Below are 24,862 nucleotides of genomic sequence, written 5' to 3'. Positions count from 1 at the left end.
TTGAAAAGAAAATGAAAAATTGAATTTTTGAAAACTCGCTTTGAAGTGCACCCCCCATGCTACAAACTAATTTTGGGCCAAATTTCATGAAAATCTGCCAAACGGTCTAGGCGCTATGGACGTCACAGACATGCGGACATTAAGCTTTATTATTAGTAAAGATAGGGTAAAATTGCAGTCAGATGTTAGTGCAAGAAAATACATTTTACTCCCTTTTCAAAGGAAAACTATCATGTAGGGAAAAAAATACTTACAGGGATGCAAAAACAGCAAACTTTAAGAGACCGCATTGCAGAAATAGTACACAACAACAGATAAATTATAATACTGAAAAAGAAAATGTAATCCAAAGGAAAGACCTAAAAAAGCACAAACTTCTTTTTTAAAACAAAAACTTAACTTTTAATGCATAATTTCAAAACTTTTTGAATATATGAACACACAAAAACATTGTAAAAAGAATATATAAAAATAAAGTTATTACCACTTTTATTTTATTTACAAATGAAGTTAACAAATGAATGTGAATAAATGAAAAGTGTTTTTAATGAGTGATTGTTGCACGTTTTTCACTGCTTCAATATTTCAACTTAAATTTTGAATTCATTTGCTCAAGCATTTTATTTATTTATTTATTATTATGATTGTTTTCCAGTTTTTAACTTACTTGTTTAAACGGTTCTAAGTAACTGTGTGGTTTTTTTTTTTTTTTTAAATCCTAATTATAGGAAACTCATTTTATTTTTAAATTATGTCTGCAAGAAAACAAGTCTTCCATAACTTAACATTGTCCCCAGTTTCAATTTTTCTACACATTTTTTTCACTGTTAAAACTTCAGCATAGCTTTTTTTCAATTTATTTAAAAAAAAAAAATTTGGGTTTCTTGGGTCATGGGCCCTTTAAAAATTTTTTTAAACTAAATTCTTAAAAATCTTTAAGCAATCTTTGATGGAAAAAAATGTGAGTCAGCTGCCCACCCCACTTGACCCGAGTCTCCAGTACTGTTCTGCAATAGGTTGTTACATTGATTAATGCAATTATTCACGTTCCTTTTATTTTTATGTTAATAAATGTTGGTGTTATAGGTTTCTAGTCATAGCATGTGGTAGAATTTAGTCTTGGACCAAGGATGATTTCACAAAAATAGAAGTAACTTAACTTGCAAATGTGCAACAATTATTAGAGGCAACAGTATTAAAACAAGTATATAATGAAAAAAGATAAATTAAAAGCAATTTTAAACTAATAACTTGAGTGGTAATACAGGTTTTAGCCGATAAACCTGTGTAATTTGAAAAGTGTCAAATCCCAAAAACCCACAAATCTATGCTTGCTTAATTTTAGTCATGAAATTAATTTAACAATTAAATTTTATTTACTTTGCTTTTGGCAACAACTAAAAAACTAGTCGCATTTAAGACAGAGCAGGTATAATAAAAGCGTAAAAAATATTACCTTTTGACTCTTCAGCATAAGATAATCCACTGGTTTAGGCAATGTACCATTTACTAAAATGTAGCCATGTTGAAATCCAATTGAATTTATAAGTTTATCAATACTGTAAGTATATGTGCATATTATATTTTATGCCAAATGTGAAAAAAAATAGAAGTTAGATACAACAGTAAAACATCAATACATATATATACCCGGTAGCAGAAATCGAGAGATGCGAGACGTGCATCGCAGATTTTTCAGCGGCCAAAAAACAAAAAGGAAGAAAAAATTAATAAATAAAAGAAAGAAAAAGAAATACAAATTGGCAAAAAGATCGTTCGGAGTTCGTTTTTTCACTGGAAAAGCGATGGATGCTTCAGCATTTCAGCTAGAAAAATAGTCGCCATATTTGGTCATTCAAAAGATCGAAGTAGATAAGATGCTTAAGTGTCTACATTTTCCAAAACAAAGGAGAATTGGATGTTTCATTTAACTGCAAACTAATAAAAATGACTTAAAACGTGCAGCAAATCTTTTTTTTGAGAAATCACGATTGCTTATTGCTTTTATTTGACTGTTTTGATGTGCAATCATTTTATTTTCCCACCAGCACCCTCTGCAGCACCACCGTTGACAGGATCCCCATGATGCTGCTCCTACAGCGAAAACCGTCTCCAGGTTGCATCCATATACAAACACACACATATATACATACATACACCTACACACACACATACACAAACATACATACAGACACCTACACAAACACACACACCTACATACAACTATCCGCACACTCATGCCTGCACACAAACACACATACCCCCTCACACACAACACACACACGCCTACATACACACACACACTCCTGATTGCGAAAAACACGAAAAATTTTATATTTAAAATTTCCCCTTCTCCTCATTGCTTTGGGCGCAAAAGTGCAAAAACTTTTCAACTTAAGTGTAGTCTCAAGAGGATTTTTATTTTTAAATTATCTTTTAGCAACAAATTCAGAAATTAAGATCTTAATTTTTGGCATAGTCGCCATGTTTGTTCATTCCCAAGATGTTGGTACGCAAGACTCTTTAAGTGCCTACGTTTTCATAAATGGAATGGATGTTTATTGCAATTCATGCTGTTGAAAATTGTGCAAAATGTGCCATTTTTTCAGATAATTTTTAATTATTGTCTTGAAATATGCAAAACTTTATCTTTACAATATTATCCTATATTCATTGATTTAGAGGCTAATGTGCTAAAAACTGACTATTTCAAGGATTTTGAATCTCTCTCTATTATTAATTACAAATTAAAAAATCTATTTATAATCATTGACTTTTCCCGTTGTTTGGTCATTGGCAAGATGGAAATAGACGAGACTGTTACTTGTCTATGTTCCCAAAAAAAGAATTGGATCAAGTTTTGATCAGTTTACTTCAATACAAAATATTGAAGGTAAGGGAAAATGTACAATAAATCACGTTTTTTTTTTATTTATTTATTTATTTATTTTTTTAAAATTATTTTCATGAAAAATGAATTATTATCTGCACAACTGTATTTGATTGTCATTGCTTTGGAAGCTCTGCTATAAACCAAAACGTTCATCTAAAATGCCAACTTCTCTCATTCAATAAATAAATTATTGAATGAGAAGTTGCCATCCTGCCAACTTCTCATTCACTAATTTATTTATTCATTTTTTGAAAAAAAAATTCAAAAACCTATTTTAACTTGAATTTTCCACATTTAAATAAATATGCATTGAATAATTGTTTTTCATAGTGTGCAAAGTTCTATTTATTTTATGAAAGTAGTGACCCTCCCCCCCCCCCCTTTATAATTTAAAACTCGGCAACGGTGGGGGCCACTAAGTTTTTCGGGTCTAGTGGCCGCTGGCCAGTTGGAACATATCTGAATCTAGACTTTTCAAGGGACTTGTGTATTTTATGAAAACTTAAAATAAAACTAATAATAATGCTGCAGATTATTTTTAACTGCCCAAAACAGTGTCACAAACTGGCTAGAAAGTTTCTGCTACTGGGTATATATACATATATATAAAGTTTATTTTAGATCAAAAGAACTGTACATTTTTCAGGTAGAATTTTGCCATCAACTTTGTTTGCCAACTTGATGACAAAATTCTTCAATTGACAAATGCAGTTTTTTCTTTCTTTGTGGTCTGTTTTCGTGGGATAAAAAAAAAAGTTAGTCACAGAAATAAATATGATTATGGTTTATGTATAAAACCAACTTTTTGATATCAGTAATTTTCTGCTCCATGAAGGGAATTTTTCTCTTTTTATGCATGAACTGGAAATGATACTTTAATTAACGAGTGGTCTTTTGAAAAAATAATTTTTAGCAAGAAGGCAGGCTGGTTCTAATCAACAATCAAATTCATTTATTTGGTGCTTCCTGCCTCCAATGTCAAGATGACTCAGAATGGTAATAAGATCAAAGCCCTACTGAAAGGTCAACTTCAACCTGTACTTCATTGACAAATATTTTTAGTTGATTAGGGGGGAAAGAAACACACATGAAGTTAGTTAAGGCAGTGTCTGTTTAGAACTTTTATCATTTTAAGGTTTTTGTAGTCTAAAAAACTCGTCTCTCTCTCCTGCAACACTGATCAATGAAGTATGGTATTATACAGTACAGTCCATCAGAAGTACATTATCTACCAGGTAGACAAAATCAACTTTCAAAAATAAATAAGCATATCCTTTAGTGTCATTATATATTTCACAACCAATGGTGTTGACATGCTTAATATCATTCTTGAGGTTGACAAGTAGTCCACCAGGAGTGAAATAACAGCCTCCCAGGGGGTGTCCACCCTAGAGGGGAGGGGGGGGTCATGGCACAGACTGCGGTGTTGAAATTTTTAGAGTTATTTTGTTTTGAGGGTATTTCTTCTCATTTTGGGGGGCTCTTGCTTTTGGAGGGTCTTTGCGATATTTAGGGGGGTGCGCCCTTGCTTTTAGGGGGTAGGCACCCCTGCAGCCACCAGAAAGGTTATGTTTGAGTCTGGTGAAATGCTCATCAAAACTTGAAAGACAAATGAATTTTGTTACCCTTTATCTTCCCTTCATCAAACATCTTGTGAACAGCGACAGTAGGGGAAAAAAAGGAGGGCCGTGGTGACCTGCTCTGTAAGGCATTGGACAGGTGACTGGACGGTCCTGGGTTTGATCCTTGCCGGTGAAAGATACACCGTCTTTAATAGTGACTGGGGGATGTAAAATATGCTCGTGGTCAAAATCCTCCAAGTGAAACGAACTTAGCACAGAGAATTTCCTTCTGGGATTGCTGGACCAGGGATTGCTTGGTTTCTGATCTGCATCAAAAAAATCAGAGTTGTCTTCAGTGATCTATACCACTAGTTAAACCACAAATAGTGGTAGGCACAGGGGACCCTGGAGCGAAAAGTGGAAAGTAAAAAAGTGAAAAAAAAAACCCCATAGTGATATTCCCTTTCATGATTCGAGTTGATTGCAAAGCTACCACTGACTTCAGTAGTTGATCAATGGGGCTATTGAAGATTTTAGGAAAAAGAGTCCACACAATATTTCACTGCAAAATAACTAACATATATGGAGATAGAGATTTTGAACTACCCATCTTTAAGTATCTCATTAAAAAAAATATTTATGTTCCCATCCCTGAAAGATAAAGCAAATATCTTGCCATCTGATATTAGTGGCGGATACAAGGGGAGGGTCAGGACTCCCTCCCCCTAAACTCTCGACAATAGTATTTGTTCCCATTATATTCAAACACTTAATTAATAAAAAGAAAAGATTTCAGTAGCCTTTCAATTTATTAACTATTTTTGAAAATAGATATTTGAAATTCTCTGTGTCAAAGTTTGTTTTAATATTTTTCACGTTATTTTCTTTAAAAAGTTTTAAAACATGTTATAAAACATATAACCTCTGAGTTAGAATGAAGTTAAGAAAAGTGAATGTTAAGAATAAAGTTTTAAAACATATGTTTGTTATTAAATCAGTTTTTTCATGGAATGTGTTGTCATTTTCACTCAATTAATGCTGACTTGGTCCAGGAAGGCATTTCCAGCTTGCTTATCAAGGAAAGCAAGTTATAGGCAATACGATCTTTAGTTGGTAGATGACTTTGCCCACCACTTTTTTTTTTTTTTTTTTCAAATCCATAAACATATGCAATAAACAAACCCAAAAAACCTGAAAAAGCTGATCTACTAGTTGTTTAATATGGATAGCTGTTTTCTTTTAAGATAAAAAATATGGAATTATCACTGTTTTCAACTCGGGCAATGTATTCCTGGTTGAGGATACCTATAAATTAAAAATTGCTTTCATTATCTGTCCCCCCCCCCCATTGATGTTACTATTTTTAGGTATAACCATTTGAGAGGGAAGACAATCAAAATCTGGCTTGACATACATTCTGTCTGGTCAGAGAGGACACGCAAATTCTATTCCAAGTTGACTTTCATCACCTTGGTATTTTCTTTAGAAAGGATTAATTTGAGGAAGTTATGCTATACATTTATTTAATTCTATAACATATGACACATTTTCAGTAAGTTACCACCCTATAGCCAGGGCTAAGGCAGAAATACATAAAATACGCAGCAAGTGCTAATAAGCAACAAACTCAGATGGAATGACTGAACTGGCAGTGTATTTTATTATTTCTGCCTTAGCCCTGGCTATAGGGCGATAACTTACTGAAAATACTATGCCTTGCCTTCAATCTTCGAGTTGAACTGAACCATTGCTTCGGTCACTCATCTGGTCAGGGCTAATTCTATATTAGCTACCAGTTTGTTTGTCACTCTTGGCTTCCTTAAGAGATTTTCCACCTCCAGCTCAGTCACTTCCTATTCCGGGCTGATGAGAGCTACTAAGCATGAAACTGCAGTCCTCGGATGGAATGACTGAGCTTGGTGGTGTATTTTATATACGACATATTATTACAAATTATGATATTAACCCTATTGATTGAAAAAACATCAAATAATGAAACTGGAAATTAAAAAAGGCCAAGAATGGATTGGCAGTACTGGGGTGCTAAACACAAAAGTCGTATCTGCATCCGAGTTCAAAATGAAAAATTGTCGTTTAAAGTTTTGCGCCACCATGTATTTGATTCAGATGCAACTCTCAGAATTTATTAAAAAATATTTCCCATTCACAAATGACTATAAAACATTGTATTCAGGTAAAATATGCAGCAAAGAATCACTTGGTGACCCTAACTCAATTTTGATAAAAAGTGCAGAAACAACTTTTGTGCTTAGCATGGCAGAGTACCTCACTCATCTGCTCTCTAATAAGACAAGGATTTTAATCTTACCAAAATGTTTTTTTTTTTTTTAAATTGCTGAGTAAAGGTAAGCCTGAAAAAAGTTTTAACAGAAATTTCTCTCAAACAAAAAAGTTTTCTCCTTTATTTTCCTCATACTGTGGGGTCATTAGCATTTTCTACTTATACTGTATTGCTAATAGTCTTGATAACTGACCATTTTAAGTGATTTTTCATTTCCTTTTCAACATAAAGTGAGTACATAAAAATTAGTTAATATAACAATGTATTATTTTTATACTAGTAGTACCTGCACGGCTTTGCCCGTAGTAGAAAAATTAAAAGGTCATTTCTTTCGCCTATATATTTACGAATGCTGGATGATGAATTTCTCACCAATTTGCTATGTTCATTTGCTTATACGTTACGATTCCACATTATGATAATTTGGTAATTTACTAATTCACGTTGTGATAATTTGCTCAGTAAAATTTTCTTAAAAAATTGGAATAGAAAAAGAATAAAATCAAATTTTCGAAAAATCGTTTCGAGGTGCACACCCCATGCTATAAACTAATTCTGTGCCAAATTTCATGAAAATCGGCCAAACGGTCTAGGCGCTATGCACGTCACAGTGATCCTGACAGAGATCCAGAGAGACTTTCAGCTTTATTATTAGTAAAAAGATTAATTTTTCAAAATAAAATTGTTTAAACATACATACTTGTTTAGAAGTAAGGAAATCCACAGTAAAATTGAAAAACACATTCCAACAATGCCACAAATGGCATTTATTATTCTTAAAATAGGGGTCAACCTATAACAGAAGCTTTGCCTTTCAGAATCCAGTAGCTGGGACCTTCGGGAAAACAAATTCTCTTCCTCTTCCAATTGAGCAAGCTGAGAAGTTTCCTGAGAACTCAAGGAGTATTTTGATTGCTGAAAACAAATGCCTGACAATATAAACTGTTCTGAAGGTTTTAAAACCTAAGCATTTATCACATAGTAAATTTATGAAGTATTTTGTGACTATCACTTAATTCTTACCCATTCAAACTCAGAAAAACAACTCCAAAGACAGCAAAATTTGAAAAATGTTCGAAATTTATAAAATTAAGTTAAACTTTGTTGCTGAAAACAAAAACTTATGCAACCCTGACAATTGAGGCTCAAGTACAATGTATATTGAAATGTGTAATGAGGATGACTGAAATTCTACTAAAATTTGCAATTCACAGAATTTTAAAAAAGGCTGCCTTTTACGACACACTCAATTATGCCACGAACAGATATGTGAATTTGAAACGGTGCTTTAGAGTCATCGACTAGTGAAATAATGTTCATATGGAAGAGCTTGCATTCTCCTATATTTTCTCATTAAAGTGTCTTTTAAGCACATAAAAATGCTTTATGTGGGATATTCATTTCATCCAAGACCAATGGCAGCCCCCCCCCCCCGTCTCTCAAATACTACGGACCACTCCCCCCCCACCCATGTGAGATTAAAAATTCTCTAAAAGCACCCCTCTAAATCTGTGATTGGGAAAACTACATTTTTTAATATTGAAATACAACTACAACTACTTTATTACAAATTTAGTTAACTACAACTACATTTGAAAAGTAGTAGCCACTTCGTTACTTTTTAAAAATTAAAAAGCATACACATACGCACTGTTTCAGTATTGTACGAAAAATTTCAAAAAGTGGTTTAGATTAATAAACTAGTCGACCTGTGTGGAACTCCGCTCTGTACTTCGAATTGTTTCATAGGGCATTTAGCTCTTTAGAAATTTCAAAGAAAGAATATTATGAACAAAAACCGAAAAAAGTAAGAGCACAAGAGAAGGCAGGTAATTTGAAGACATCAGTAACAAAACCTCGTTAAATGCAATGTTGTGATAATTTGATCACCGCTTACCTTTTGGTTGTAAATATTTTCAATGTAAATAAAAATATATTTAAAAATGTGACTGAGTCACTCGTGAAAAAGCATTAATTTTGCGTGTGAAAAAATAGGTTGTGGCAAATACAGTCCTGCCCATTTGAGCATCTGACAGAAAGAAAAGAAACATTAAAGATATATTTATTGGCACGGATTCGAACTGGTGCCATTCTGATTAACAGCATGACACTCCAACAAACCTAGCAATTGCGCCTTCCTTTTCGAATGCTATTCATTGAAGGAATGCGTAATAAAAACAGCAAAAAAGCTTTTCGCCAATAAAAAAATAAGATCATGCATCTATGTTTTGTCATTAGCCAGCATGATACGATTTAAAATTATTCGTAAAACATGGAATTTGATTAAAGAATGAGGGCCATCTCACGTAGCGACTGAAACAAACATTCTAGGGAAGTAATAAATTCGATTGAAAATAAGTGTTTTTATTTTTGAATATTGAAGGATTTCCCATAGCAGGCTGCTTTAACCTTTACGGCTTAAATTTTTTCGGCACATGTTTTACTTTTAATCGAACACTTAAAATTCAAAACCAAAACCAGTTGAACTGAGTTCGTTTTTTAAGTGTAATTTTTCGAACGTAAACAAAATGTTTTATTTTTCAGCCGAAAGGAGGAATAGAAAATGATTTCTTACTAATGAAGTTAATAATAATTTTAATGTTTTATATCGTATTCGAGTAAATAATTAAAGATTTACTGGGTGAAACTTGTAGTTTTAAATTAGCGTAGTATTTTTTCATTTGTACAAAAGTTCGAAAACTGCTATTAGAAAAATCTACATTTCAGCATACAATGAAAATGTTTTTCTGCACAAAAAGGAATTCCCTGAGGTAAATCTAATACTTTTTTATGCTTACATTATGCTTAGTGGTCTGGACGGAGTCAAAGCTTTTAAAAAAAGGAAGAACACCCTTCGATTAACAGTCAACTTATCTGAATGATAACTGTAGCCTGCATAAAGGAATCGAAAACCAAGAAGCATTCCCATTGCATTTATTTTATTACGTGTGTATGTTATGAGTACATGTAATGCGTAATACTAATATAAATTTGCTATTACGTCGGACAGCCCAAGCTTGCCCGAAGTTCAAATAGTTTATAGCCGAACGCTCTACCGAAAAAACTTATCAATTTAACCGAACAACTAAGTCCAGTGTTTTTAAGCTTTATTAAAATATAAACACACACACAGGCTTTTTTTTTTTTTGCCGAAAGCGACGTAAAAAATTGGAAAACCTCATTAGAACTTTGCTTTAAAAAAAAATGCATAAGAACTACAGGCTGCATCAAGGTTTTGAAACAGCAATGGGCGTTTTCCAAAACTTGATTTTTCGACGTAAGTCTATTTTTCGTCGTTAGCCAGCCTGATAAGTTTTAAAATGAGAGGGGAATAATATATAAGATAAGATATTGAAGAGAAATGTTTTTATTTTTGAAAATTTTTACAATTTGTTACCGCACAGGCTGCTTGAACCGTTATGCAGCACGTGTTCATCATTTAACAGCACGGTTAAAATACAAAATAAATTGAACTATGCTCTTTTTTAAGCGTAGCTTTTCGAATGTAGTAAAAATGAGATAAGCTTTTTTTTTTTGCAAAAAAAAAAGAAAAATATGTATTTTACCCATCACATTGAGGTAGTAATTTTTTTATTTGTACAAAGAGTCAAAAACTCATTAGAAGAATATATATTTCAATATACGATTTATTATTTTTTTCTGAACAAAAAACAATTCTATTGTAGTCTGAAATCTTAAACCTGTTACTTATATTTTCACTTACATTATGCTTTAATTTTCTTACCAGAGCCAAAGCTTTAAAAAAAAAAAAAAAAATAATAAAAAAAAAATAAAAAAAAAAAACGTACAATTCAGAAGTACTTTAGCACAAGACCACATCAAGTTTTCATAACAGCAAAGTGCGTTTCCTACTCATTTATTCTATTCCCACATATTTGTTATTCACTTAATTAAGTATTCACGTAATGCACGATATTTCGCTAATTTTTTGATGCAGACTGTCCGGACGTGGGCCCGAACACGCATTCTCCTGGTTACGAGGAGATCGCTCTGCCGATCAAGCTATTCAGCTCTGTCGGACATAGTGCAAGTTAAAGTTTTAAGTTTAACCGAAAATCTCATTCTGGTTCTTTAAAACAGGTTTTTCGGCTCAAAAAAACAATTTTTAGACCGTGGGTCTATTTTTCGTCAGTAGCCAGCACCATAAGCTATAAAATAAGGTGTAAATCAAAGAAATCGATCAAGAATTGAGGAATATCTGGCGTAGAAACCAAAAACAGGCTACAGAAATAATATATAAGGATTGGCTCGTTCGAACATGGAGTATTACTAAGTATCACTCATTCTTCCTTAACTTTAATGAATCAATTTGTCATTCCAAACACTTTTTACAATTTTTTTTTACGAATATTCGCTGCAAGAAATTAAAAGTTGAAAGTTGGATTTAAAAGTTAAAAGAATTCAACCTTCAAATTTTTAATTATTTCCTGACTGTGAATATTTAATTTAAGAAATACGATTTGGCTACTTGAAAATGTAAATAGATGCAGGCGTAACTTGATTTAAATTTTACATAGGCATAGTATACATAAAATTGATTTAGATGATGAAAAACATATTTCAAACAAAAGAGAAAAACTTCAATTTCCATTATCGAAATTAATTTTAAAGGAACTAATATTTTGTAGGAGATAATTAATTGATTTTGAGCTTCAAGTTACGAAGCTGGACATGGACACCATCTCCCTTCTTACGCCACTGATAAAATGAAATAAAAACATGATTCAGTTTTACCGAATAACCTCAAAAATTTTATATATTTAATAATTGACTTTTATTATGTTATTGTGTCAAGACTCAATCAGTAAGAATAAAAAAAAAAAACAGGAAAAATATCCCAAGCGGTACTAATATTAAAAATCAAATATTGTCTATCTGAAATATGAAACATATAACTTAGACTGTTTACTTTACTTCTATGTGTAAATTTAGACTGCAGTAGACTCACGCAGCATTATGATTCGAAAAACACGAAATGGCTATATAGCGAGTTTTCCTCGAAGAATGAATTTTAGAGCTAACGCGAATTCCTCAACTGCAACACGAAAGTTTTCGGAACTGAATTGCAGGGCTGAAGTATTGCCTTCTTTATTGGGTACTAAATATTAGCATTGTGAATAAACTTTTTCTTTTGCATCACTAAAAGTGAAAGTTTCTCACATTGCACTAGTCAAAACATTGCTTTGTTAACTTACAAATCACCACTCTGCATCTTTTTCATTTTAAATATGACATTGTTGAAACATGATTTCACATAAGGGGCTGTTAATCTAAAGTTTGAAAATGAAAGGAAAAATATAAAGTTTCTGACAACTATAGAAATTGAAAGATTTTCGAAATGCTTGAACTAAAAATGGGTCGAATATAATTACAGCATCTATTGTACAGTACTAGTGCAGTGCTGCATTTTATTATTGCTACATACTATATGTACCGTAGTGTTTCATTTTATGCCATTCTCTCCCATTGATCATGTGCACCTCTGACAGTATTTTTATTCAACAACACAGCTTTTTCAACCAATGTCCCTCGCGTAAGTTGATATTCTACTGTGTATGCGGATGACATTGATACCGAAAGGTTTTTTCTTGACAGGCAAAGCTTGCATGAAACGGAAAAATTTCTGTTATCATACATTTCTGTAACATTGTAATATTTATAGATTTCAGTTTTCAGTTTTCAGTAATATTTGGTCAGGGCCAAAAACATTTTTAAATTTTCATCCACTGGACATTTTCTGCTCCAGAAAGCACAAACACTGCACTAAATTGGCAGTTATCACTTATGGGTCATTCCATGTCAAGTGATCCAAAATTTGGGAAATTTTTCCCCTCACCCTTTTGTATTTCTTTGAAATTTGGCTCATCGATTGTTCTTTTCGAGGTAATTAAAAGTCCAAATTTTTAGATTTTTATCTCAATTATTTTTTTATTTAGGATACTTTGTTTTTTTTTAAAACCCTCTTTTTTTCATGGATGCTTGAACATAAAATGGACGATAACTCAGCATCAAATATAGATAGAAAGATTTGCTAAAAAGCATTTTAAAGTACATTAGTTGCTGTTTAATGAGACATAAAACATGACTAATTTCAGAAAAATTTTAATTTTAAAAAAATTAAATTTAAATTTTAAATTTTATTTTCTTAGAAAAGGTAAAATAAATTTATTTTAAAAAATTCTCAAAAATTTGTGTGTATTTTATCTTCATTTGTGCAAAGTTTCAAGTTGGGATCTCAATGGGATCATATTTTTATGAATTTTTAAATAAAATTTGACTTATGAAATAATGACATTTTTCCGATTTTAACTAGTTAAATATGGGGCTCTCTCACTGGGGATGGTATGGTAAGTAGTAATTGATCATGACTGTGCTTGAAATGAGCTGACATGAATTTGTAGATTGGTAAGCCCCCCCCCCCCACCACTTTTAATCTTTTTTTTTTCAAAACTTTTCAAAATGTAAAAAATACATATATAAATAAATAAATAAAAACCCAAAATGAATAATAAACTTATTAAAAGTTGGTAGATGTTCTTTTTTAAAACAAAAAAAGCCCCGCTCCACCACTTTTATTATTTTTTTGCAAAACTATTTTCAAAATGTAAAAAATAAATAAATGAATAACATAAAACAAAATGGATAGAAAACATATTAAAAGCTGGTAAATGTTCTTCTTTAAAGCAAGACGAAGTACATCCCCCCCCCCCACCCATACGATTAAAACTATTCTAGTATTACGCATCACCTGATGCTTTTTTTTCCAGACCAAGTGTTTCTTTTTCAATCCGAACTTCACAAAGTTTACTTGATTAATTCACTATCTGATAAGGAAAGTTATGATTCATTTCATCCCCTACCCCTGCACCAACTTTCAATTTTGGAGGGAGGAAAGAAATAGTTTGCCCCAAGATCAAGGAAAATAGGAGTGTTTCCCCCGTGTTTGTTCCATTCTTTTCACACTAAACTAAAAATAAATCTAAGTATCTGATCGTATGTCTGTCTGCTTAAAACCAAATGTCTTTCTACAATATTTGGAGTGCAGCTTTTTTTTCTTTTCTTTAATACTAGTTCTCTTTTTAATATCAGTAGTAAAGGAGAGCAAAGCAGCGAGATCTATTTATACATATATTAAAAGCAGTTATAGAGCAAAAAAAATTTAGTTAGTTTGAGCATAACCTTCCATGTTGTTAAGCTTCGTTCCAGATTGCCCCCCCCCTCCCCCCGTACCGTCCCATTTTCCGAAAGAAAAAAAAGCTGCAAATGAGTGGTTCTATTTGTTTGTTAAAGCTTTTCTGACTTTAACGCTTTTCTGACCCTGCCCCCCCCCCCCCCCTGCCCATTTATAAGCCTTAGTCACTGCCTGATGTTTAGCAGCGTTGCGCTCCCCAGTTTATTATGATTCTAACTCTTACGTGCCAGCTTTTTTTTTAATACAGTTTTGAATAAATAAATAAATATATATATATATATATATATATATATAATATATATATATATATATATACTTATATATATATATATACAGCCTGAGTAAAAACTTTAAGGCCAGTATAATTTTCTTTGAAAAAAAGAAAATGAAGCTAAAGGGATTTTAATATTATTGTATTATTAATTATTAACGTTCATTGTTAATAAATAACACAACAAATAGGATTTGTAAAGCATGCAATAACCAGAAAAGCAGTGGTTTTATTTTCAAAGTTCAGCATTTCAGTTTGAGTAAAAACTTTAAGGCCACTAATATTTTTAAAAAACTGCAAGTACATATACTATAATAAATGTCACCTCAGTTAACAAGATTGTGGAAACCCTTCAACTTGCAGTTTTGTGATTAATTTCTTCAAAGTTTTTGTCCTACTTGTGACGATATTGTAAGGTAAGAAATGAACTGTTGAAGAAAAGAGGGCTGATTGAAGCTTCTTCTTCAACAAGGATAAGTAAGCGTACTATTGCGAAAAAAATAGGAAGATCGAATACTGAAGTCAACATTTTTGTTTGATTTAAACACAATTAGGGTAAAAAAGAAAACTCGGGAAAAACTTAAAGCTTTGTCCTCGCGTCATGGAAGAAGAGTTTTTAAATTGTTACATTACCTGAAAAGTACTCAACCAGGAAACTTATTAAGACGATAGGTTTAAGTGTTTGTCAAAAACGATATACAACACAATTAGAAGGTGTGGAAATTTTATTAATGCTGCAAAATTGCTTAAACCTCATTTATTGAAAATGCACAAAATAGAGCGTTTGAACTTTAGCTAGGAAATCATGACCTGGGATAACCAATGAATACAAATAATTTTTTCTAACAAAAAGAAAGGAAGTTTGGATAGACCAAACGGACGGAGGTACTATTGGCATGATTTACGAAAAGAAAAAGAAATATTCTACAAGCGCCAATTAGATGGAGGCTCTGTCAGAACTTGAGAGTGCTTTGCTTACAATGGTGTGTGCTCAGTTGCGTTTGTTTCAGGTAAAATGAACTCACAAACATATCAAAATGTCCTCCCATGTCATCTTTTAACCAAATGTTGAATTTATTGCTGCAGAAAATTTAAAATATTAGCAAAACAATGCATCTATCCATCCGAGTAACAGTGCAAAAAATAAGCTCCAAGTAAACAAAGTTGAATACGTTGAAAGGACCAACTAAGTCTCCAGACCTTAACCCAATAGAGAACTTATTGGGTGACTTAGAAACAAGAGTTTATGCAAAGGAGAGACATTTTACTTCATCAATAGCAGCTGAAATCTACCATCAAAGATGAATGGTAAAAAATACATCACGAATTTTGTCAAAAAACTAGTTCCATTCATGAAAACAAGAATATTTGAAGTAATTTGAAAGAATGGTTCCCACACAAGCTTATAAATATTTTGAAATTTTGTTCTATTATGCTTTTTTCTATGCTGCGCCTTAAAGATTTTACTCAGGTTCAAATATTGATCTGTAATATTTTCTGATAATGAAACATTTAACAATTAAATTTTTTTGTCTTTTTTACTTCTATTTAAGGTTATATAATTATCACTCATATGCCTTTTTAATCCTAAGATTAAGGTGTGTCCAATTTTTCAAAAAAGTGCACTGGCCCTAAAGTTTTTACTCAGCCTGTATATATATATATATATATATATATATATATATATATATATATATATATATATATATATATAATTAAGCAAACAGAATTACAAATATTAAACAAATTATAAATAACAAATGATGATAAAAAGGAAAAATGCAAACAGCTATTAAGTAGGAATAGAAAAAGAGTGAATCCAGAGCTCATCAGCCGTGGAGGATTCATTAATTATGGTCAAAAGACCAAAATTTTAACTATAACCTAGAAGAGAATGCTTAAGCTCCAGTACATGTAATATAGAGTAACAATGGGCAAACGCACCACTTGCTAAGCTAAAAACAATAAACTAGAGCTCAAACCTAAAACTAAAAGCAGGGGGTTTCGCCTCAACATTTGAGTCAATTTGTATGTTGATATCCAAGAAATTAAAGCTATTATGATTAGAATTGGTCTTTTGTGAGCGTTAATGAACTATGATAAATAGTTTTGCTGAGTTCAGAAAAATTAGGAAAATTTATACACAAAAGGTCATCAATGTATCTACAACAAAGAGGTGTAGAGGAAGGATTGTCAATTAAATATTTTCGTTCATAATATAAAATTGTTCCACTACAATCTATGATAAAAGAACGTGAATTCAATTTCGCAGTTAATAGTTTACAAGATTTCTCCTCCTGCCTTAGTAAAAAGGTTTTTATTGGCATTATTGTTTCGCAAGCTATCAGAATTAAAAGAATTTGCAACACCATTGTCTGCATTTAAGCAAGAAATTTCAGTACTCAACAAACTTACTTTTTCATAATAACTTCCCTAAAAAATCTAGTTGAAAACATCTGCTTAAGTATAGCCTTCGATGAACATTTCGCTTCTTTTGAAAACTGTTTAACTGTGTAAATGTATGATACAACCGTGACAAACCATTTTTTTATGAATCACCGTAGTGGATAAAATTTTTACACGTGCGAAACAGGCGACCTGGTACGTCTTTGGACTGTTTTTTTTCGGACATGGTTTTAATATTTTTAATGTTTTGTTGACGAATGGATAGGCCTTTTTTATCATTGCTGAACAACGGACCAGGATATGTTTACTTGGATTTCAAGGTAAGACAATTTTGTTATTGGCAGGTACTGTCCCGTGGAAGGCTAATTATCGGAACTTGTTTTCCTAATTAGTTGAGGCAAAACCCCCCTGCTTTTAGTTTTAGGTTTGAGCTCTAGTTTATTGTTTTTTAGCTTAGCAAGTGGTGCATTTGCCCATTGTTACTCTATATTACATGTACTGGAGCTTAAGCATTCTCTTGTAGTTTATAGTTAAAATTTTGGTCTTTTTGACCATAATTAATGAATCCTCCACGGCTGATGAGCTCTGGATTCACTCTTTTTTCTATTCCTACTTAATAGCTGTTTGCATTTTTTCCTTTTTATCATCATTTGTTATTTATAATTTGTTTAATATTTGTAATTCTGTTTGCTTAATTTTATATTTACTTGGCTTTTTAGTTTTGCTGCGATGCGCACTCTATGGGCTCTTGGTGTGGTCTTTTCAATATTTTTCACTTTTATTATTATTTTATATATATATATATATATATATATATATATATATATATATATATATATATATATATATATAATAATTAAGTGGTTGTATGGCGGAGGGGGGGGGGGGTACTGATCTGCCAATTCATGTCAGCTCAATTAAAGCATAGACATGATCAATTACTACTTACTAGACCATCCCTAGTAAGAAAACCCCCATATTTAACTAGTTAAAATCGGAAAAATGCCATTATTTCATAAGTCAAATTTTATTTAAAAATTCATAAAAATATGATACCATTGAGATCCCAACTTGAAACTTTGCACAAATAAAGATAAAATACACACAAATGTTTGAGAATTTTTTGAAAAAAATTCATTAAACCTTTTCTGAAAAATTTAAATTTTAAATTTAAATTTCATTTTTTAAAAATTAAATTTTTTTTAAAAATTAGCTTATGTTGCATATCTCCATTAAACAGCAATTAATGTACTTTAAAATGCTTTATTTACCAAATCTTTCTATCTATATTTGATGCTGAGTTATTGTCCATTTTATGTTCAAGCATCCATGAAAAAAAGAGGGTTTTTTCGAAAAAATCAAAGTGTCATAAATAAAAAAAATAATAGAGATAAAAATCTAAAAATTTTGGACTTTTGATTACCTCAAAGGGTACAATTGATGAGCCAAGTTTCAAAGAAATACAAAAGGAGGGAAAAAACTTTGGATCATTTGACATGGAATGACCCTTATCCTTTTCTTTCTATTCATGCCTATTTTCATGCTCTATTGCCCTATTCAAGGCGAATATTGGGGAAATGTGAACATTTCGATGTCAAACAAACTAGTGGCGTCAAACAGAAAGAACGTACAACGTCAAAATAATATGCCTGAGATCAGCTTGTATTTTGCAGAGTCTAAAGAATCTGACTGGTGCGACTTTTACTCGCTTAAAAACTTGCACCAGTCAGATTCGTTTGAAACATCATTTCTTTTTTTTTTTTTTTTTAAACTTTATTTAAAAGTAGTTTCCCAAAATCACTACAAACTACCTTTTTTTATATTGAACTACTCGCTACTCTACTTTTTTTCAAAAATAATGTGCTACACTACAAACTACTAAAAAAATGTAGCTACTACAGCAGCATTGCTACTTGTAGCGCACTACTTCCAACCACTGCTCTATACATTTCTACTAATACTGTGCACCCTGGCTTTTTATACAGAAAGGTCCTTACTCAGCCCATTTGCCCCTGATGTTTCTAGATTTTGCAGACATTGCTTAAGACATTCCTACCAGGGCTGTGGAGTCGGAGTCGGACTGATTTTGTGGTAAAGGAGTCGGAGTCTGAGTCCTTAAAAATCATTCCGACTCCCGGCTTCTTTTTTTCTTTTCTTTTCGCTGTCTCTCCCTGCATTTTTTAAAAACTGATTACCAGTTGGTTCGATTACATGTATAAAAAGATGCTAATGAGAAAATAACTGCCATTATGGCAATCAGCTAGCTTGAGTGCTTACGGAACTTTCTGTAGCCATCCCCTAGTTTGCTTGCTTTTTAACTTAACTAATAGCAACTGTCAGCAAACAGTTTTTTTGTCTAACGTTTTCAAGTAATCACTTTCAAATAAAAATAGAAATATAGTGAAATACACCGCCAGCTCAGTCATTTCCAGTCGAGGACTGCAGTTTCGTGTAAGCACGAAACTGCAGTCCTCGGCTGGAAATGACTGAGCTGGCGGTGTATTTCACGTATTTCTGCTTTAGCCCTGGCTAATGGGCGGTAATTTACTGAATATAGAAATATAGTGTTTTGTTCGATCTCAGTTATAAAATAGTGAAAGAAACGTTACAAATTAGTAAGTCGAGGCCCGTAGCTAAGGTTGAAACGTTTAAGAGGTGTAAATGATTTCTTGATTACAACACTCAATAATTGCAGTTAATCTTAAAATCTTCATATTAAGGTTAATTCTAAAGCAGCCAATAAAATTTAAATTAAAAATTTAGCGAAGAAGAAATATAGGTATAGTAAAAGCTATTCGTACAAATTTGTATACCGCCGCATTTTGTGTCAAATTAGCTCCTGACGTATATGTGCCCTATTTTTGTTGAAATTTTATTGATGAAATATAATTTAAAATATATTTGTGAAAATTTTCAGAATTAAAATATTTATATTTTTTATAAACCCTGAAATTAAATTTGGGTGTCATCTACCAGATGGGTGTCACCCAGGGCAAACCACCCCCTCTCAAGAACTTGGATTTAGAAAAAAAAGCTTTTTTTCTCTCAAGTTACAGCTTTCCAAAAATTGAAAGCACACAATTTGATCAATATCTATTTGATAAAGGGGGGCAAATTATAGATAATCCTTTTCAAATTTTTTAAAAGGGATTTTTAAGTCACCTCACTTTTTAATTCGTAACTATTGGAAAATTTTATTTTTAAATTGAATTTCTAACTTTGTATGCGTCTTGAGTTTACAATAAAAAACAAAGTACAAAATTTTCATAAAAAGGAATTAATATTTCAATCTCTGTTTAGAGATTTTCCCCCTTTCCCTGAAGGGAGAGAGGGGGTTGAAAAAATACAATTAAATTAAAAAAAAAATCTGGAGTCAGAATTGGAGTCGGAGTCGGGCGTTTCAAAATCCAGGAGTTGGGGTCGGCCATTTTCCTTCCGACTCCGCAGCCCCGATTCCGACTCCAAATTTTGGATTTAGAATTTTTGGAAGAATTTTCTTCTCAAAACATCTCCTCCTCCATTAATTTACGATTTTATAAAAATTGTAAAGCAGGTGGGAGGGGGGGGAGGGGGGTTCAAAGGAGCACCAATCGATGGAAGTCCACTAAAAGACAAAATGCATACATGTATAATGTTTAATTACCAAAAAAAAAAATAAAGTATTACCTTTCTACGTAAAGCATTAATTCTAGTTTGAGTAGTTGCTTGGCTCTCAGAAAGTATTGCTTCTTCTTCAGAAAGAGGTCGAAAGCCCTTCATCAAAGTAATAGGAAACGAAGCCAGCCCAAATCCCTAAAATAGAATTTAAATAAAGATGCTAAATTAGCAGTCATTAACAAGAATTCAAGTTTTTAATTCAAATACATCATTTTCGAAGAATAGAAGAATAATGCATAAATTTACAAGTGAAAAGAATATTATTTCCAACTAGTTTTATCGAAGAGACAGAGTCACTAAATACTGAGATACTTCTGGTGACCATGAAATGATGCTATTCGAAATGTTTCCACAATAAGTAGTAAAGTTTGGCAATTGTGTTTGAAATTCTGCGCAAACTTGTGCTGTTTATGGATTTGATTAATTTAGTTGGCGGATCATTTTACATGTTAACAAATGATATAAAGAAAGAAATATTAAAGAAATGGCAATATTTTGGTTACATGGGGAAAACTGAGAAACAGTATTCGCGTAGTTTTTAGCTTCAAAAACAGCGACAATTGAAAAAATTGCCACATGCCTCAGCTATTAAAATGATTCTGAAAAAAAAATTTGGCGAGATTCCTGCTGGTCGATCAAGCACCCAGTCAACACAAATTTTTAAAAAAAACCATTAATTGCCTTAACGTTGCGTAAAACAGGAAAATAATCAGCCAAATCCATGTATTATTTGCCTATCTTGTGCAAAAAATCTTACTTTAAAATTTAACTTGAGAAAAGCCTTGAACAGTCAAACAAAAAGCAAAAATAGTCAGGAATACAACGATTGTCGCTATCGACAGGGAGTTGAGATGATACCCTAAATACTATATTGTGTTCAGGAAAGCCTTTGAACATGGAACTAAAAAGCTCATAACTCGTTTTTCATTCTACTTAGAAATTTGGAACAGGTGTCATCTTCAGCAGAAAAATCAGAGCTTTCGATGGAAGTATAATGTTAATATGTGCAAGTATTTTTTCATCCTCATATTACAGAACTTATACGAAAATTGGGTTTTATCTCCCCCTCCTAGGGGGTTTTGCCCTCCATAACGGGGTGAATACTACCCTATGTGTTATTCTAATGCATAAACTATATTATTGTAAAGTTTCACCAAATTCCATTCAGTAGTTTTTGCGCGAAAGAGTAATAAACATCCATACAGACAAACTTCCGCATATATAATAGTAGTAAGATGTTTTCTAATGTCAAAAGATAACACCGGCCTGTAACAAAAAAGTGATTACAAGCCAATAGCTGATTCTGATAGATTTTTGGTACATGATGCATATTTCGGTGTAAATTTGATGATCAGAAAGACATGAAACAGTATCTCTGCTATGGAAAAGCAAAATTGTGCAAGAAACACATCTATCCAGGTTCTGTTAAACAATGCTAACTGTTCTAATTACTATAAAATTAATATAAATGTTTAGCACGTCTGATACATAAATTAGCTTGCAAATAATAAACTAAGAGATGTTTTAAAAATGCCTTTTTTTCTCTCATACTATGCAAATTAGGCTTTTTTGCCCATATATTTAAGTCCACTTTGTGAGAAATCCCTATGTGATAGAGAAAAACGGATGCCATATTTGAAATGAGTGCACCAAATAGTATTAAAGTCACTCATTACCGTACAATCACTTTTTCATGACCCGGATTTTGCAGATCTGTAGTCTGCATAGGCATAAAAATCAACGAGAGTTCCATTGAGAGTTAAACATCAAGAAAAGGCAATATGAAACTAAATCAAGGTAAGCACCACTGGATTGCACACATGAGAAACCTTCCTCAGCTTGCTAAATATATTTTAGTTCCACTCTTTTCTCACAAGTCTGACCTCCTTTTCCACAATATTATGTAAAGCAATTCCAGTGGGTGGGCCAATCATGCTAATCTCCTTCTGATTTCAGTCAGAGCTTTAACCCATCATTTCCTTACTGAAATGCAGGGTTCAAAAATATATTTTTGAAAATATCGAAAATATCCGATATTTTGATATATATCCGGTATTTTCAATGAGCTCAAACTAAAATCTTCAAAAGAGTAAATTCATCCTCAAATCACTCTTTATTTTCTTATATTATAATTACAATATGTAGATTTAAAATAAAGGTTTCTTTCATTATTAATATCAAAATTTTGTGTTACATTTCTATCAATTTTAATAGAGTTAATTTAGCAAAAGCTGTTTTATTAATTTTTCTTCTGTTACTTACTTTTAGTTATGATTCATCGGAAATGAATAATATGCATTAGTCGGTGCACAGTCATAAGACATTTTCTTCTTTTCTGAGCAATGTTTAATATTTAATTAGGACCTTTTAATATGAATTAAAATTGCTACATTACTAATAATTTTAAGAATATAAAATACAAGTAAAAAGGAATATTGTATTGCTTTGTTATATTATTGATATATTAACACATTATAAAAATATAGTACATAATTTTTTGGTTATTTTTAATAATAAATAAACAATACTACTATTATTAATATCTATATATATAAAAATGGATGTATGTTTGTGGGTGTGTGGGTATGTGTGTATGTTCCTTATACAAATCCAGTTTTTGTCGGATTTCTTCCAAATTTGGCACAAAGGTAAATTGTTGCTCAGGAATTGATATAGGCGTGTTTTTGGAATTTTAAAAACACCCAAAGAGGTCTAATTTCATATTTTGAGTCATAAAATTGCTCTTTTCTGCACAAACTAATTTTTGTATCATTATGAATTTAATCTAAATGAAAACCCCTTAAAAAACTGCCCCAGATGAAGTTTCTTCAAAAATCGACTTCAGGGTTTGTACTCAATTTCCGAAATAAAATGAAGGAGTTTTGAAGGGGTAAAATGAGGTTTTGAAAGAGTACTAATGGGCTGTTAACTAAATAATGTCGCACTTGTTTTCAATATATTTGAAAAGAGGGAAGGGGGTTCCCCCTTTATCACAAAATGTCACACTTCACCTAACTCCTCCTCTTGTTGCATGCCATATTTTTTATACACATATTGTTACATTAACTGTGCTGGAGGCGATTCTGTGTGCATACTGCCTCAAAATAATGGTGTCTCTGGAAGTCCCCTCATTACTTGTCTGTATGATAAACTGAGTGCAAAGACTTACTTTATGATGCCTTCAGACTGGGTGTTAAAACAATTCCGCTTTAATGCCAATTATAACATTGTGTTTCCGTCCAGAGAGCAATGGAAGGGTATAAAGAATATCATTCGCAAAGCGCACGAAATCTGGTTTACAGATGGTTCCAAGACTGCATCTGGACTGGTTCTGGTGCATACTGCAGCAGCAATAACACAAATCTGTGCTTCTCATTAGGGAAGCTTGCTACTGTCTACCAGGCAGAAGCTTTAGCCCTATTGACTTGTGTAAATAACTGCCTAGAAGGAGGCAAAAGCGGAAGGTTATCAGAATATTCTCTGATAGCCAAGCTTTGTTGAAAGCTCTCAATCGAGACTGCTTCTCTACCCAAACCGTTTGGGAGTGCCATAATGCACTGGTAAGACTAGCTGGCAGTAATTGGGTTTCCCTTTACTGGGTTCCTGGTCATCATGACATTGTGGGCAACGAATTAGCAGATCCGTTAGCTAAGCAGGGCTCCAATGCACCATTTATGGGACCCGAGCCTGCCCTCTGCCTGCCCTACAATGCAGTAAGGACTACTGCAAAGAACCTTCTTATGGATGAATCATATGGCCTGTGTCTTCAGTCCGACTCTCAAAGACTGGCCAAGACTCTGAACCAGCAGCCTCCCTGGCTTAGATCCAAGGAACTACTTAATTTGAGTAGGAATGAGATCAAGACGTCTGTTAGGTTACTAACTGGACACTGCTCTCTTAATAGGCATCTTAATCTGATGGGCGTTACTGACAATCCTTCATGTAGAGGATGTCATATGGCTGATAAAAGCTCAATTCATGTGCTATGTGAATGTGACTTCTACTCTGCGCAAAGATTTGAGCACTTGGGATACCACTAAGTAGATCCCTGGGAACTGCCTAGAATTTCGGTTAGGCAACTGCTGAAATTTATTTGTTACTGAGCTCCTTTAGTAGTCTAAGCGGGGATAGTACAATAGACCTGAGTTCTCAGTGCTCGCGCTTGTTCCAAGCGCCCCTCCTCTTCAATTCATACTTCATACAATAACTGTGTGATGTCACTTTTTGTCACCCTCTCTCTTTCCCTTGTCACAATTTCATGAACTGGTCTCCTTCTCAAGGCATGGCATCACTTGTGGATGATCCTTTTTACTATATCATAACTGCGATTTACTAAACAATTGTTTTTTTAACACAATCACTTAATGTAGTACATCTACTTATGCAGTTTTAAATATTTAAATAATAATTAGACATCCTGATTTTTACTGCTGAGAGTGTGGTGAAGAAAAAAACAATAATCATAAAACTTGAAAAAATAGCCAAGCACCATTTTAGCATGTTTCACTTCACTTATGAAATGTTTTAGTCTTCTAATAAAATTTTCACCTTCAACTTT

At 32.5% G+C, this 24,862-nt stretch overlaps 1 protein-coding gene across 1 annotated transcript in view; it reads right to left on the bottom strand.

Annotated features, from left to right (window-relative positions):
* The window catches only part of LOC129228491 (lysosomal cobalamin transport escort protein LMBD1-like), an 82,947-nt gene that overhangs the window by 10,222 nt on the left and 47,863 nt on the right, over positions 1 to 24,862 (bottom strand). The window contains exons 7-10 of the mRNA XM_054863171.1: positions 20,314 to 20,439; positions 7,458 to 7,672; positions 1,457 to 1,559; positions 255 to 359 (exon numbers count right to left, since the gene is read on the bottom strand). Coding sequence (XP_054719146.1) covers positions 255 to 359; positions 1,457 to 1,559; positions 7,458 to 7,672; positions 20,314 to 20,439 — 549 coding nt within the window. The remainder of the gene's footprint in view (positions 1 to 254; positions 360 to 1,456; positions 1,560 to 7,457; positions 7,673 to 20,313; positions 20,440 to 24,862) is intronic.

This window comes from Uloborus diversus, chromosome 8 (genome assembly GCF_026930045.1).
Source record: "Uloborus diversus isolate 005 chromosome 8, Udiv.v.3.1, whole genome shotgun sequence".
Lineage (NCBI taxonomy): Eukaryota > Metazoa > Arthropoda > Arachnida > Araneae > Uloboridae > Uloborus > Uloborus diversus.
This window is presented reverse-complemented; position numbering and strand designations above follow the sequence as displayed.